The sequence below is a fragment of the Gopherus flavomarginatus genome, chromosome 6 (genome assembly GCF_025201925.1).
Source record: "Gopherus flavomarginatus isolate rGopFla2 chromosome 6, rGopFla2.mat.asm, whole genome shotgun sequence".
Classification (NCBI taxonomy): domain Eukaryota; kingdom Metazoa; phylum Chordata; order Testudines; family Testudinidae; genus Gopherus; species Gopherus flavomarginatus.
The window spans coordinates 99,931,592-99,948,766 of NC_066622.1; the positions used below are offsets into that span (position 1 = coordinate 99,931,592).

Consider the following 17,175-nt stretch of genomic DNA (forward strand, 5'->3'; position numbering starts at 1 on the left):
CCAGAAATGAGGAATTCAGGGTGCAGGTGGTGACTCTGAGCAGAGGGAGTGAGGGCTTTGCCTGGGGGTACAGGGTCTGGCATGGGAGTGCAGGAAGGTGCTCTAGGCAGGGACTGAGGGAGTTTGGAGAATGGAAGGGGGAATCAGGGCTGGGGCAGGGGGTGCAGGCAGCACTTACCTCAAGCAGCTCCCGAAAGCAGCATCACATCCCCACTCTGGCTCCTACAGGAAGGCATGGACAGGTGGCTCTGCGCGCTGCCCCGTCCGGAGGCGCTGCCCCTGCAGCGCCCATTGGCCACAGTCCAGCGCATAGAGCCCCCTGGCTGCCCCTAAATATACGAGTCCGAGGGGGGACATGCAGCTGCTTCCGGTAGCTGCGGCACACATGCTCCCCAGCTGGAGTGAGGGAGCAGGGCAAGCCCCAGTCCCTGCTCCCCAGTAGGAGCTTGAGGGTCAGATTAAAATCAGGTGGTGGGCCGGATGTGGCCCATGGGCTGTAGTTTGCCCACCTCTGCTCTAAAGAGCCCTCTATTCTGAGCTGGATGCCTGGGCATTTTTATCCTCATGTGAACTTTGTTTAGCGTGGCAAGCCTGGTTTCATGATCAGCAGTCACACTGTCTACGTCTTAATTATAGACTTGCAGACTGGAAGGGACCTCAAGTGGTCTTCTAGTCCAGTCGCCTGCACTTAAGGAAGGTCTAAGTATTATCTAGATCATCCCTGACAGGTGTTTGGAGATTTTTAAGAGCAGGTTAGACAATGATAGAGATTTCACAACTTTCCTAGGCAATTTATTCCAGTGCTTAAACCAGCCTGTCAGTTAGGAAGTTTTTCCTAATGTCCAACATAAACTGCTCTTGCTGCAACTTAAGTCTATTGCTTCTTGTACTATCCTCTGAGGTTAAAGAAAACAGTTTTCCTCCCTCCTCCTTGTAATCATCTTTTATGTACTTGAAAACTTATGTACTCCCGCAGTCTTCTCTTCTCCAGACTAAACAAACCCAGTTTTTTCAACCTTCCCTCATAGGTCGTTGTTTGCTATACTTTTAATCATTTTTTGTTGTTCTTTAGACTTTCTCCAGTTTGTCCACATCTTTCCTGAGATGTGGCACCCATACTAGATACAATACTCCAGTTGAGGCCCAATTAGCATGGAGTGGAAAAATTACTTCTTGTGCGTTGTTTACAACACGCCTGCTAATGCAGCCCAGAATTACATTTGCTTTTTTTGCAACGGTGTTACACTCAATGAGAATGGCAGTAAATGTTAAGATGTGATGCTTCCACATTGATAAATTAAGACCCCAAATCCCTCAGGCACAGCCTATTGCAACAGGTGAATTTATTTAATGAACTTAAAATATACACATGCAATCACAATCTTACCCATGTTCTAACAATGCTGATGAATTAAGGATAAAGTCCTCAAATCAGTTTCTCTGAGACTTTCTAATCCTGAGACGGATTCAGAGAAAATCACCTCTTCCCTTAAATATCAGTCAAAACCAGTATTTCTCTAGATACCATTCCCATGAAAATTTGAGCTACCATCAGAAAACCTGGTCTTATTGGTGGCAACAAAAAAAATTTCTAAACAAAAAACCTCACTCATTTTAAAGAGCAGAAATGTCAACTGTTCTCTACTTCCCTACAGGTTCTACAAGTCAAACTCAGCCCTGGGGTAAGCAGGTGCTGCTCCACTGAAAACAAAATTGGATCCCCTTTACATCAAGACTGAATTTGGCTCAGTTATTCAACTTCAGTATCAAGGCATTGATGTTCTTCCCATATTGATTAGACCTGACTTTCAATAACACTTGAAGGAGCTGAATGCACACCAAAGAATAAGCCTCTGCATATATCCCCCAAAGCAGCTGTCTGAAGATTACCTGGGTCTCTCTTCTGTACAGTAGATTTAAAAGTCCATTTCATTCAAACCAAAGTCTGGTGTGACTAGTTACTGAAATCCTTATTTACGCACCTGTAGTTCTTCTGCTGTGGAAACATCTAGTCCTGTTAGGTCCTGTATCCTCCTGTTAATGCGAGATATCACAGGGCTTTCATATCCAGACAACCAGGCACTAAATTAAAAAAGGAAATAATTTGCTAGTAACATACCATAAGCTTGTGTTATAAGTGGAACAATCAGAGTTTTATAACTTCTAAAATGTGCATAAGGACTTAGAGCCATCTTATTTAAAGACAGTTATTTAGGCTAATAATATAATTACTGGCATTGCCAGGTCCCACATTTGTGAAGCTTCTCTTACCAGAGAGGACATTTGTAACATTGGTAATATCACAGTCTTGAATAAGGCCCCTAGTTTCTATAATGGGTTAGGAAGTGATCAAAGGAACCATATTCACATTTTTTAAACTAGGTAAGTTACTTTCCAATACTATTTGGACAGCTGAAGTGGACAGGACTAAAAATTGCATTCCATTTTTTGTGTCCAGTTCTAACAATAATTTTGAACAAGCTTACAAACACGAGTTTTGCCCTGTCTATTCTGTACAGCCAATCCATGGTAGGAACTTATGCTGCCGAAGCAGTGTTTAAACACGGACCCTTATCTCCGTTTTTGGCTCAGCGTACACAGTACCTTGGGTGATTCTAACTCAACTCTCCCAAATGCTATCCTCGGGTTATACAGATCTGTGATTTCCACGCCTTCCCTCATTTCTTACTTGCTTTTAATAACCTTTAATATAAATAAATTTAAATAAAAAACTTCACTGAAAAGTTTCCCATTATCAGGCAATGAAATAAAATAGGGCAATTCACAGCCCTCAGACTTATTTTTTACAGGCATACTGCACTGACATTTAGTTTCACATTTTCAGTGTTTTCTCTGCAACTATACGGATTAGAGATGTAACATTTTTAAAATGAAAGTGGAAATTCTAAAGAACAAGATGAGTGCCTCCACAAAAAAAAAAAAAGTGAGGTAGGAGGGACTGGGTTAGGTTGTCAACCCATCTCCATCAAAGCCGTGTTTGAACAGCTGCTTTAATTTCCCCTGTAATCATGTGTTCCCATGAAAGAGGAGGAAAGGCACTAGAGAACTATGGCAAAGGGACTACCTCCGTATTCCAAGCATGCCAATGTACCATTTTGCAAGGATGGAGAAGCTGAATCACAAAGTTATCCTGTTAATTATGTTTATTCTTGAAAGTCAAGCAATGTAAAAATGGCAACTGTATCCAAAGGTAATGATTTAACTTGAGTATTACTGAGTCAGTGCAATGAGGTTCAAACTTTGTGTCATCACAACTGAGCCCACCTATTGGACCATTTCCCTTACCCCTCATAAACATCTAACACTCCAGATGCATCTCCAGCAATATGCCTTTTTTTCTAGTCCCTTCTCTTCCTCTTTGCACATGCTACCCAGCCATCTTTTCCTCTTCTTTTTCTTCACCAGACAGTCCTCTCTCACTGACAACACGAAACACTGGTGACTTTGGTCCCTGAATCTGGTTGGCATTTACAATCCTTTTATGTGGTAACTCCTCCTAGCCGCACAGCTAGCTCCCTGGATCATCTTTGCAATGGAAAGTCTAGACACTTATAGAAGCAGTGGGAAACTAGAAGCCAGCACCACTTGAACACGAGTACCCACAGATCAATCTGTGAACCAGTGAACTGGCAAATCAGTATGTGCGTTGGTTCAAAGGGTTATAACAATTTTTCACCTACTAACATCAGCATATTTCTACATACCTGTTCTTTTAAAAGCCCCAGAATGCCCCACATCAAGAGAAGCAGCAAAACACGTTCCTACAACACATGATACTGACACAGGTTACAGAATCTCCAAGGGCAAGCATGAAATCTGTTTAAATAGTCACCATGCACAGAACAGCATGTAAACGCAATCCATCTCAAAATGAGGACTTCGGCACACTGGGCGTATTTATAAAAATATGGTAGAAACTTGTTGCATAAGAAAGTGTTAAAAGCAGTCTATCCTCATTCTGTTTAGAATAAGCAAGGAGGAAAGAAATAGGAATGTGTGTATATGAAGCATTTCCCACAACAGCCAATTATAAACTGCATATTGAAAATTAAAACCCCAGAACATGCAACACTGTCCTCAGAAAGGCACTGTAACAATGATACATAATGCACAAGAAACCATCACAATAAGATGATTTTGTTACTATCAGGCTAAGACATCACACCGAATTCAAACTTCAAGCTTGCTAGAAGTCACTATTCAACTCTACCAAGTAGCTTTCACACTCTCCAAGTACTATAGAGAAGACAGGTGGTGTAGTGGTTAGGACACCAGCCTGGGATTCAACTCAAGTTCAATGCCCTGCTCCACCACAGACTTGCTGTGTGGCCATGGGCAACTCAATTCGTCTGTGTTTCAGTACCCCATTGGTAAAATGGGGAAAACAGAACCTGCCTACTTAAAACAAGTGGTGGGAGGATAAATAAATTAGAATGTGAGGCACTCAAGTATTTATTTATACACTATGGTAAGGGGGGGCTAAGATAGAAGGGGCGGTGGTGATGGGGAGAATGAGCTTGCATTTTAGTATTTGCCAGAACTGAGACAGGTTTCCGGGTCTGGATGTTGTTTCCTGACCACAGCTGTGTGACAGAACTGAAGGAAGCTGACGATACAGATAAAACAAACTTTTGTGAAGAAAGACTATGAAGCATCAGTCCTATTTCTGGTAAAACAGCACCATACATACACCGGACCCTCGCTAGAATGCAGGGTTTTGGATCCATGTGCAGACCTGCGTTAACACGAGGACTATGTTACCATGGATTCCAATGAAGGTAATTAAATTTGGGATCCATGCACAATCCCGCGCTATAAGTGAATTTGCGCTATATAGACGCGCATTCTAGCAAGGGTCTACTGTACTTTGGAAGAGTAACTTGGCAGTGAAAGCTACTTGGTAGAGTTGAGTAGCGACTTCTAGCAAGACATTTTGGCACAGGTTGTCATCCATAAGCATCACTGAGTCTACTTCCTCAGTTCCCATCACAGCTCAGAAGGATTTGCGTATTCCTAGCTCTGGATTGATTTTCCAGCAGCAGCTAGCCTCTGGTAGTTCTCAAAATTTCATTGCACTGCAACCCACTTCCGACAGCAAATTTATTACACAAATGGGAGGAGAGGGAGTTCCCTCCACCCAGGGTGGAGGGAGAGGAGGCACGAGCCCCACTGCCCTAGGTGGGGGTGAAGCTCAGGCTTCAGCCCCAGATCCTAGCAAGTCTATGCTGACCCTGGTGACCCTATTAAAATGGGATCATGACCTACTTTGCTGTCCTGACCCTAGTTTGAAAACTGCTGCTCTAGTAGGCTTCATTGGCTTTTATCAGGCATATGAAGAGGTTCCTTCAGAACAGCAACTTCCACCAGGATGTGTCTATCTGCCCTTCAGGGATATGAGCCCAGCTGTATCAGCCATTTTGCTACTGGTCTCAACTTTTGTTCACCGTGGAGACATTTTAAAAAATTATTATTATTATTTATTATTATTATAGTCTAAGGGAGCTGTTCTCTCTACCTCTTGCAGGGCTCACTACCAAAGCAGCCAAGGTAGGTATCTACAGTGAGTGCTGCTCTACAGGGACAGAAATCCTCCACTTGAAAAACTTCATTTCTCTTGCTCTCTTGTATCACCAGCCTTCTCTCTCACAACTCTGAAGACATTTTTCCACTGGTAATTTCACTACAGGATTAGTAATCAGTTAGAAAACTGTGCTCAACTAGCTGAACTATTTAAGTATGAAATTAATGATCAGAGTAGCTCATGTGAAATGCATGCCAGGCTCTGCCTTTCAGTGTAAACTTTTCCTTCGACTTCTACTGGCCAGAAAACAATTTCACTCATTTGAAGTATCATTATGCTTTAAGTGAATGTTACAGACAGGTAACCTTATATCTGAAAAGACTATCATCCACATTAAGAGGAGTTTTTTCCCCGGTGGAAAATAATTCTCTTTTGAAACCCCTTTTACTGGCAAAGCCCACAAGCATTTTTCCATTTTACTTTAAGAGGTAATCATAGGGAAGCTAATATAGGACTTGAAGTTCTCTTTGTACCACTTCAAAAAGCCAAAAGGTAAAGAGATCTAGTTATCATTGCTGCCATCATCAGAACATAACATTAAGCCACTTCCCTTCAGAAGCTGTTCATGAATAGATGCTCTATTCATGGATTTCCACCTGAATTAGAAATATTCTACCACACTGTATTTTACATAAAATATTTTATGAAGCGTTTGAAATCCACACTGGTGGATTTGACATTCTCAACTTGAACATTTAAAAAGTTGGGAAATGGATGTTTGACCTTATTATATTACAAATGAACAGTTAAAATGGCAATTACATTTACTCCCCCTACCTAACATTTCTAGTCATTTCTTAAAAGGTTGACTATAATCTAGTCATTGGTTTTGCCATGAGAGAGATAAAAATATCACTTTCCTAACATTTTTACATACTAAGGATGGTCTAAACACTCTCTCTTTAGAGAAAGAGCAGTGATTAAAATAAAAGCAGAGGCTGATATTCCTGAAGAGGAAACACTAATCTCATATGCTACGGATTCTAACTGGCTGCCTCAAAAACCACTAGTTTCCTTGAAAGATGTGTCGGACTAGCTGCATATATTCTTGTGCTGCATACAGCAAGGCTTGACATGCCTCTTCATGCAGCTGGCGACATGCCCCCATTTACAGTCTGCCACGTACTGCTGAGTGAACAGTAGTCTCCTCATAAAGGAATGCTGTAATTTAGAAGGGCAATGACTAGGAAAGAATGTCTGTAATGTTTGGAGTGGGGAAGCAGACATCCATTAAAAAAAAAAAAAGTTAATAGAGCAGAGTTTCTGGTTTTCAGTAGTAAGGATTTATCTGGAATCCAAACCAGCTCACTCAAAAAGGCCTAACAGACTTGTTGAGGAAATACCCTCCTATTTACTACCAATCCTTTTGGAACAGAATTTCTAGTAATCTAGTATTTAAGACTTCATACTTTCTAATGTAATTTGTAGTAGGCTTCTTGTTCATAAGGGTTCTAAACTCATTGCTTACATAACTAACCAAGAGCTAATGATTTTCTTGGGGGGTAGGGGTGGGGATATTTTGGAAATTTTGTCTCTAAACCCAATTCATTTTTACCCCCTTTTAAAAACCACTATTCAAATTTTGAGGTTAAAACTATTGACAAAAACCCTTTATTGATAGTCTCATTTGTTCAAAAGATAATTTAAACAAACAAAAATGTGGATCTAATATTTTCCAGTGAATGCTGGATTTGATATTAAATCAACTAGCAGAGTAAATGCACAACTGGTTTGTGTTAAACCAACAAGGAATTTTTGAACTAAAGTTCTCAAGCTCTCTAACTCATGCTATTGTTGCTATTTATAACACAAATCTCAAGTGCTTAATTTTAAAGCACAACACATATTGGTATAATGGCACAAATAAGTGACAACTGCAGTACTTAGGTGGGACCCTTCACATTACTTTAACAGTTTTTTAGTATGCCAGTTGTGTTATTCAGGACCATGCAGACAGAAAAGCAGCAGCAGCTTTCCTTTTAGGTAGCAGGAATGCTTTAAAACTTCCTATGTAAGCAGCTCGTTTGCACCAATATGTGCCAGGTAATTTTTAGGCCACCTCATCTCTTCTAAATAGGAATGAGCACAAGAAAAATATATATAATCTTTCCCCATCCCAGATTTGCAGTTAGAAGATTTAATAGGCTAGCCACAGAACAGATTTCCTAGGTGTTAGATATACCTTTGGAACACATTCCCCTTACCTCTTAGAGACTCTGTAATGTGCTGTGGTCAGTTTCCCAGTCTGAGGGTCATGTACAGTAGCCCGGCTCAGCTACAAAAAGAGAAAGGACAAGAGCTTACTCTGGTAGTAGGCTTCTTTTTGCCAAGCCACAGGTGATTGGAAGGGTTTCCGATTGGTCTGGATGGTATGCAATGCTCTCAGATCAGCAGCAATATTTAGAAGGGAGACAGTATCTACAGCTGCCATTTCCAAAATCAAGACTTGGGTGAACAAATTTGGTTAGAATGTCCTTTCACTTTTTTCTTTTCTTTCTTATTTTTTTTTTTAAGCTAGAGACTTTCTGCAAATAGTTTATAGTGCTGAGTTTCAAAGAAAATTCCTCCATATCCAGAAGTTTAATGTTCTTTTTTTGTTTTAGTTAAATACTGAACAACAGGATTTTTGTGAGGGAAAACAAAACAGCTAATGGAGGACTAGACTTTTACTAGGCAGCTCCTAAAGATGTCTTTTTAGGAGGTGCAAGTGCTAAGACATCAAACTTCTTTCAAAAAAACAAACAACTCAAGTTCACAAATCTGCAGTGCTTTTTAGCAAAGTGGAGAGAACTTGGAAGGCTATAAAGAAGAAAATACTGCTCTCTCAAAGTTTGAGTTAGGAGGCAGCAAAAAAACCAACAGATAGGAGGAAGACGATTATCTTGGACAATTATATTTTATATGACTAATGAACAAATATTTCTGCATGCCAATGCAACTATTACACAGGATAATGTGACTCCACTTCTGGATGCAAGGGATTTTCAGAGAGTCTGCCAGATTTAGCAAGGAGAGCAATGACATTTTTGTTGGCATACGCGGTGGGGGAAAGCAAATATAAGGTAATCTTTTGCACCTGTGCACATTCTATGCACCTGTGCAAATACTATTTAAGAAAAGGAATATTAGCTAAAATGGCAAAAAACAGAACTTCTAGTTAGAGGAAAAGACTAAGAAACTCAGCAGTAACAGCCTGTTACAATATCTGTACATATTAAAGAGATGGTCTAGAAAGTCAGAAGTAGCTTTTTAGACCACCCCTATTTCCCTGAATGAGCAGAGAACAAGCACTCATTACAGGCCCAGAATGTTTGGTGTATGAAGTCTCTTACCTTTTGCTAATTCTGTAATGTGCCGTCTCCAAGACTCCCGTTATGGGGTTTGAAATGGTGGCTCGCCTCAGCTGTGAAGCGAACCAATCAGAATAGTTGCATTACAAGTAAATATTGCATCACATTAATCCGACCATTCAGAAACCTACAGAGGGAAAAAAATTTCCACACAAGCCATGCACTTCATCCAATCAGTTTCCACTGTGGTGTTTTACAGCAAAATAGTATTTTTATGGTGGCGAAGAGGAGGAAAATCTCTAACACTAATAAAAAGGAGATACTTCAGTTCCTTCTTAGGGTGCGTCTACACTACGGGATTATTCTGATTTTACATAAACCGATTTTGTAAAACAGATTGTATAAAGTTGAGTGCACGCGGCCACACTAAGCACATTAATTCGGCGGTGTGCGTCCATGTACCGAGGCTAGCGTCGATTTCCGGAGCCTTGCACTGTGGGTAGCTATCCCTTAGCTATCCCATAGTTCCCGCAGTCTCCCCCGCCCATTGGAATTCTGGGTTGAGATCCCAGTGCCTGATGGTGCAAACAACATTGTCGCAGGTAGTTCTGGGTACAGCCTCACCCCTCCCTCCATGAAAGCAGAAGACAATCATTTCGTGCCTTTTTTCCTGGGTGAACTGTGCAAATGCTACAGCACAGCAAGCATGGACCCTGCTCAGATCAAGACCGCAATCGTGGACGTTGTAAACACCTCCCGCATTCTCGTGCAGTCTATGCTGAACCAGGACCTGCAAAGCCAGGCGAGGAGGCAGCGGCTACAGCAGCGCAGCGACGAGTGTGATGAGGACATAGAATTCTCTCAAACGGCGGGCCCCTGCGCTTTGGAGATCCTGCTGGTAATAGGCAGGTTCTGCCATTGAACACCAATTTTGGGCCCGGGAAACAAACACAGACTGGTGGGACCGCATAGTTTTGCGGGTTTGGGACAATTCACAGTGGCTGCGAAACTTTTGCATGCGTAAGGGAACTTTCATGGAACTTTGTGACTTGCTTTCCCCTGCCCTGAAAAGCCAGAATACCAAGATGAGAGCAGCCCTCACAGTTGAGAAGCGAGTGGCAATAGCCTTCTGGAAGCTTGCAACGCCAGACAGCTACCGGTCAGTCGAGAATCAATTTGGAGTGGGAAAATCTACTGCGGGGGCTGCTGTGATGCAAGTAGCCAAAGCAATCATTAAGCTGCTGCTATGAAAGGTTGTGACTCTGGGAAACGTGCAGGTCATAGTGGATGGCTTTGCTGCAATGGGATTCCCTAACTGTGTGTGTGTGTGTGGGGGGGGGAAACAGATGGAACCCATATCCCTACCTTGGCACCAGAGCACCAGGGCACCCAGTACATAAACTGAAAGGAGTACTTTTCAATGGTGCTGCAAGCACTGGTGGATCACAAGGGACGTTTCATCAACATCCATGTGGGATGGCCAAGAAGGGTTCATGACGCTCATGTCTTCAGGAACACTACTCTGTTTAAACAGCAGCAGCAAGGGAATTACTTCCCAGACCAGAAAACAGTTGGGGATGTTGAAATGCCTGTAGTTATCCTGGGGGACCCAGCCTACCCCTTGATGCCATGGCTCATGAAGCCATACACAGGCAGCCTGGACAGTATTCAGGAGCTGTTCAACTACAGGCTGAGCAAGTGCAGAATGGTGGTAGAATGCGCATTTGGCTGTTTAAAGGCGCGCTGGCGCACATTACTGACTCGCTCAGACCTCAGCCAAACCAATGTCCTCTTTGTTATTGCTGCTTGCTGTGTGCTCCACAATCTCTGTGAGAGTAAAGGGGAGACCTTTATGGCAGGGTAGAGGGCTGAGGCAAATCACCTGGCTGTTGATTACACAAGCCAGACACCAGGGAGATTAGAAGAGCACACCAGGAAGTGGTGCGCATCAGAGAAGCTTTAAAAACAAGTTTCATCACGGGCCAGGGTACGGTGTGACTGCTGTGTTTGTTTCCCTTTGATGAACACCCTCCCTTATTGACTCATTCCCTGTAAGCAACCCACTCTCCCCCTTCGATTACAGCTTGCTTAAGGAAATAAAGTCACAATCGTTTTAAAATCATGTATTCTTTATTAAAAAGTCATTATAAAAAGAGGGAGAGAACTGACAAGGTAGCCCAGGTGTGGTTTGGAAGGAGAATAGGAGGGAAGGAAAAGGCTACTAAAAAAAATTTCAAAGTAATGATAGCCTTTTGGCTGGGCTGTCCACGGGGGTGGAGTGGGCAGGTGTACGAAGCCTTCCCCCACGCGTTCTTACATGTCTGGGTGAAGAGGATATGGAACATGGTGAGGGGTGAAGGTGGTTACACAGGGGCTGCAGCGGCACTCTGACTCTGCTGCTGTTCCTGAAGCTCCACCAGATGTCAGAGGATGTCAGTTTGATCACGAAGCAGCCCCAGCGTTGCATCCTGCCACCGCTGATCTTCTTGCCGCCACCTCTCCTCACATTGGGCCCTCCTGTCCTCACGTTCACTGGCATCTTTCCTGTAATTTGATACCACGTCCTTCCACTCATTCAGATGAGCTCTTTCATTGTGGGTCACTTCCATGATTTCCGAGAACGTTTTGTCTCGCGTCTTTTTCCCCGCTGTCTTATCTGAGATAGCCTTCGGGATGGAGTAGGGAGGCTTGAAAAATTTGCAGCTGCATGAGGGAGGGGAAAAAAAAGGAAGAGAAGTATTTTAAAAGATACATTTTACAGAACAATGGTTATACTCTTTCACAGTGAACAACACTATTCACCTTACATAGCACATGTGATTTCACTACAAGGTCGCACTTTGCATCCTAATATTGAGTGCCTGCGGCTCTGGTGTTAGAGATCTCACAGATGCAAGTCCGGGCAGCAGAATTCAGCTTGCATGCGTCCATGGTAAGCCATTGTATTTCGGCTTCTGCAGCCTTCAGACATGGTGCCCTTCTTTCCCAAATACCAAGCAAATCCTGTTCAGTGCTGCTTCTTTCCTGTTAACATGCAGCAGCAGAGACCATCCCTCCCATCCAATTCTCTGGGATGATCACTTTACCCCTCCCCCCACCACATGGCAGGTATCATGGAAGATCACTGCTAAACACTTCCCTTCCCCCCCACCACCACGTGGCTGGTAGCAGGGAAGATCCCTGCTAGCCAAATGCAAAAAAGCTCAGCACCATTCACCCGCCATTCCCCCCCACCCCCAACCCGCTTGGCTACTTGCAAGGAAGGATTTCTTTTAAGCAACAGGTAAACAGCCCAGTAGGAATGGCCATCTCTGTCCCCTTAATTAAATTCCTGAATTTCAACCAGGTTACCATGAACGATATCACTCTCCTGAGGATTAACACAGCGAGATAAAGAACGGATGTTGCTTGAATGCCAGCAATCACCGGGACCATACGCAGCTAGGCTTTGCCATGCAATATCACCAGATTACTTGCTACCTGTATGGCGTGGTCAAGTGTCCTACCATGGAGGACGGAATAAGGCTGCCCTGCCCAGAAACCTTCTGCAAAGGCTTTTGGAGTACCTCCAGGAGAGCTTCATGGAGATGTCCCTGGAGGATTTCCGTTCCATCCCCAGACACATTAACAGACTTTTCCAATAACTGTACTGGCCGTGAATGCATCCCAAGTCCTCAGGGCAAATCAATCATTAAAAAAACGCTTGCTTTTAAACCATGTTTTATATTTGCAAAAGGTACACTCACCAGAGGTTGCTTCCATGGCTTCATTGTCTGGGTGGCTTGGGAGGGTAATTCCGTCTGGGTGAGGAAAAGCTCCTGGCTGTTGGGGAGAACGGAGTGCTGTGTGCTCTCTGCAAGCTCATCCTCCTCTTCCTCCTCATCTTCCCCGTCTGCAGAATCCTCAGCCATGGCTGAGATTGCCACCCCTACCTCAGAATCCACGGACAGGGGTGGAGTAGTGGTGATGGACCCCCCTAGAATTGCTTGCAGCTCAGCATAGAAGCAGCATGTTTTCGACCCTGCCCCAGACCTTCCGTTTGCTTCTTTGGTTTTTCTGGTAGGCTTGTCTGAGCTCCTTAACTTTCACACAGCACTGTATTGAGTCCCTGGCGTGGCCCCTCTCCATCATGGCCTTGGAAATTTTTTCAAATGTTTTTTCATTTCATGTTTTGGAACGGAGTTCTGTTAGCACAGAATCCTCTCCCCATATAGCGATCAGATCCAGTACCTCCTGTGCAGTCCATGCTGGAGCTCTTTTTCTATTCTCAGGAGACTGCATTGTTACCTGTGCTGATGAGCTCTGCGTGGTCACCTGTGCTGGTGAGCTCTCCACGCTGGGCAAACAGGAAATGAAATTCAAAAGTTCGCGGGGCTTTTCCTATCTACCTGGCCAGTGCATCCGAGTTCAGATTGCTGTCTAGAGCGGTCACAGTAGTGCACTGTGGGATACTGCCCAGAGGCCATTACCTTCGATTTGCGGCCACACTAACCCTAATCCGACATGGCAATCCTGATTTCAGCGCTACTCCTCTCGTCGGGGAGGAGTACAGAAACCATTTAAAGAGCCCTTTATATTGATATAAAGGGCCTCGTTGTGTGGACAAGTGCAGGGTTAAATCGGTTTAACGCTACTAAAATCCGTTTAAACGCATAGTGTAGACCAGGCCTTAGAGACGAGGGAGTGAGTGACTGGTACATTTTTTCCTAGAAGCAATATTCCAGTTTCTGGGGAGCAACAAGAGCAGCTGGTTAGATAAGTAAAGCCATTTTCTGTAGCATCTTTTAACTCCTTTATACTTGACATGGCAACTGCTGGAAGCTGTACAGCATGTATGTCAAAGACGTACAACAATATACTGTACATCCAGAATGCATTTTAGAGTTAAATCATATACAAGGAACACACTGAGTAGAAGTTTTAACCATGAGGGGGAGGGGAGGAAGGGAAAAACATGAAGGAAACCTTACCTTAGAATCTGAAAAATCTCCAATTAGCTGCATTAGCTAAACCTTCTACATTGAATGAATAATTGATCTGTGTTGTTCACACTCTGTTCCAGAACGCAGACCCATCGGCCACACCATGATCACAAATCATGTGAAATACGCTCCACATTTTTGGTCATCCAAAAAATCAGACTTTGGGCCAAGACTGTTCTAGGGCCTCTCTTCTCCAATCAACACACTATATCATTGTCAAGTAATTTACTTCCATCCCATTTTAGTTAGCGTCCCATTCTGCTCCATTTCCACAAGATCTGTTTCTGTCATACGATGTCACGGCAACACCCCTAGCAAACTGCTTGTTGCTACTGCACATTCAGCTACTATACAGTGAGCCATAATTGGGAAAGTTTCAGTTGCAATGCCCCAGCATTAGAAGCACTAGGTCATTGCCATAGACTATTATGGTGATTCCAGGCCAAGGAGGGTTTATTGAGTACTGTGTGTGTCAATCTGGGCAAGTGTTTTACTACTAGTTCTTATTTTTATTTTGCAATAAAGGCTCAAAGCATCTCAGACCTTATTGATTCAAACAGAGTCAGGGAATCCCTTAATCTGCACTGTTCTCACCCCATTTTGTCCCCTGGGTAAAGTGGCTGGATCATCGCACACAGCCTACTACTCAAAAACAGCATCTCCGAAGACTGAATTAAGCTTTTCTCATGCCAGCTGCTGACAAGGGAGCAGAAGACTGGATAGTGATTATATACCTTTTCATTTCTAGACTCTAAGACTTCTGTGACACTCAATGCCTGGAACACAAGAGATGAACTTTCAACCTCAAAACATACCCTCATGCAGCATCAACCACTGAACCTGCAATGTCTAGGCTTTAAGTTTGAATGTTCCACATTTTTCAACATGAGAGTAGTACCTGAGATCGTTACAAAACTGTGCCAGACTATTTATCCGACTAGAAAACAATTGTCCCAGAAAGTTTAGTTTAAATCTACTATCATCTGTGTATCATTTAGACTTTGTGATCCTTATAACAGAAATGTTTTCTTTCCACTCCATAAACAGGTTAGTTATAATCCAAGGAGGCAACACCAGTGTTTCCTACAGCAAAACAATGCAGCCCAAATCATCAGTTGGATCGTTTTCCATGATTTTGTAACACAACGAAATAGGAATTAGCACACAAACTAGGATCTGATTCCTGATGTGATTGACATGGGAAGCATAGGCAGGAAGAGATGATTTAGGTATAGGGAAGGAGTACAACACTTGAAATCAGATCCACCTGCTTTAGTCTGGGGTGTTACCTCAAGAACAAAGGAGTGGTAGGTGATAGAGAGCCTACTCTTCACTTGATGCTCTTCAGTACGCAAGCTGGTGCCTAACAAAGGCAGCACCATTCTTGACTTGATTATGGATAAGGCCTTTGATTTGCTTGAAAAAAGGAGAAATGGTTGGATAATTTCTTGACTCGATTATGGATAAGGCCTTTGATTTGCTTGAAAAAAGGAGAAATGGTTGGATAATTTCTCTTAGATAATTCCAATGTACCTATCCACATAGTATTTATCCTTCGTTTGCTCAGCTTGCTCCCAATAAGTATCTATTTAGCATAAACAGAAGTAGTTCTGGGGAAATGATGCACTTATATTGTTTGCATCTGACTTCAGATGTAGTTGGTGACCTATACAATCAAGGATTAATTAGAATAGCTTCACCTCAAGTACAAGTCTGGAGATGCAGTTAAATTGAGACAAGTTGTGTTATATTTACTGCCTTGCTACTCTGCAAGTTCCCTAACAGATTTAATCTGTCCCAGTGTTGCAGCTGCCAATCATATTGTCCTGGGTGACTAAGATACCCTTTTTGTTTGACGTGGGCTCTCATGGCTGCCTTGACAATAAGCCAGTCCTAGGTTACTTCAGATTCAGAGACTGGTCCTTCGGAATCTAGTTCTTGAAATAGGTTTGGAAAGTTGAGGTGATGAAGTGGGAGAATGAAGGTGATGTTAGTTCAAACTAAAAAGGAGGCATAATAGGTTGGATGTTAAATGAAGCTAGGATGAGCTTTGCTGAAAAGGACTTATGTAGCTGCCCGAGAGCACCTCATGGCCCTGACTCAGTTTCAGATGACTAAAGAAGAGTACTACTATTCTGTAGATGTCCATATGGTAAATTATTATCTCCTGTCCATGACCACAGATATGGTGGCTCCTAAATGGCATCTCCATACAAATCATCATCATTTATACGCTATAGCAAACTGTGACAAGTATTCAACATGAATTACAGTGGTGGTAGCGGCAGCAGTATACTGAGGCAGGTCTGTTGCAGTAGGGGGAAGTTTCATGCTGTGACTATTGTGGAGCTGAAGGAGGTTCTCTTCTCCTCCATAACAGCATCCACAAAAATCTTATCCAGCACAAGAGTTTGGTGAATCTGAAGTGCCATCTCCTGGGAAGAGATTCTAATGTGATTACATTTCCAGCTTTCACTGAGTTGACCAGCTTGCCACTATAAGCCATGCAGAAAAATAAATTAGCTTGGGTGAATGATGTTACACACACATAAGTTTACAAACTCCTAATCAAGAGGTGAATTGAGCTCATGCACATAGAACACTATAGATGGCACTGAAGTTTCCAAAACAAGAGAAAACTGAAGCTCTTTACCCTTGGCTTTGCTAGTTCTTTCACAGTTTCAATTTCTTCATCAGAAATAATTTCAAGGAAGCGAACAATCCGAGGTTTGTCCCATTCATCCTCCTGTTTGACAGGAGCCAGAATGTACTTGGGATTCTGGTTTCCATCGTAATAGCGGCAGAAGAGTTTCTTCTGTCTCCGAGGTGTCTGAAATCAAGATAGAACAAAAACAAAATGAATCAAGTGCTTGTTCACATTAACACCATTACAGGGGACACACACACACACACACACACACACACACTTTTTCATATAAAAAAATTACACACTGACTGAAATGCATCTAATGTGACAACTAGTGTGCGTGTATGCGCACGTGTGTGTACACACACACACACACACACACCATGGAACTTGTTGACCTGTCATATTCCATCTATAAACCTGACCACTTTCTCTGTTGGTGTTCTTACACATATTCATATGGCAAGCATATAACACTAAGGCTATGTCTGTACAGTTCACTCAGGTGTGAGTACCCAAGTTAGCACCATGGGTAGGGCTTGGTAGAGGGGACATTCACACCCGGATAAAGCTGTGTTATGACTGTTTCTCCATTCACTCGTGTGTCTGGGGGAATATCTCATTGTTCTTTGTGCTGAGATGATCTAGGATTCT

General features: G+C 42.9%; 1 protein-coding gene across 4 annotated transcripts in view; it reads right to left on the reverse strand.

The window, feature by feature from the left end:
• The window catches only part of P4HA1 (prolyl 4-hydroxylase subunit alpha 1), a 66,679-nt gene that overhangs the window by 16,922 nt on the left and 32,582 nt on the right, over nucleotides 1-17,175 (reverse strand). For 3 of the 4 annotated variants that reach the window (XM_050959488.1, XM_050959485.1, XM_050959489.1), the window contains 3 exons: nucleotides 16,528-16,704; nucleotides 7,807-7,877; nucleotides 1,983-2,082 (listed from right to left, as the gene is read on the reverse strand). In XM_050959488.1, the coding sequence (XP_050815445.1) occupies nucleotides 1,983-2,082; nucleotides 7,807-7,877; nucleotides 16,528-16,704 (348 nt within the window). Of the gene's footprint in view, nucleotides 1-1,982; nucleotides 2,083-7,806; nucleotides 7,878-8,934; nucleotides 9,006-16,527; nucleotides 16,705-17,175 lie in introns of all 4 variants that reach the window. The other variant, XM_050959487.1, reaches the window with a different exon arrangement.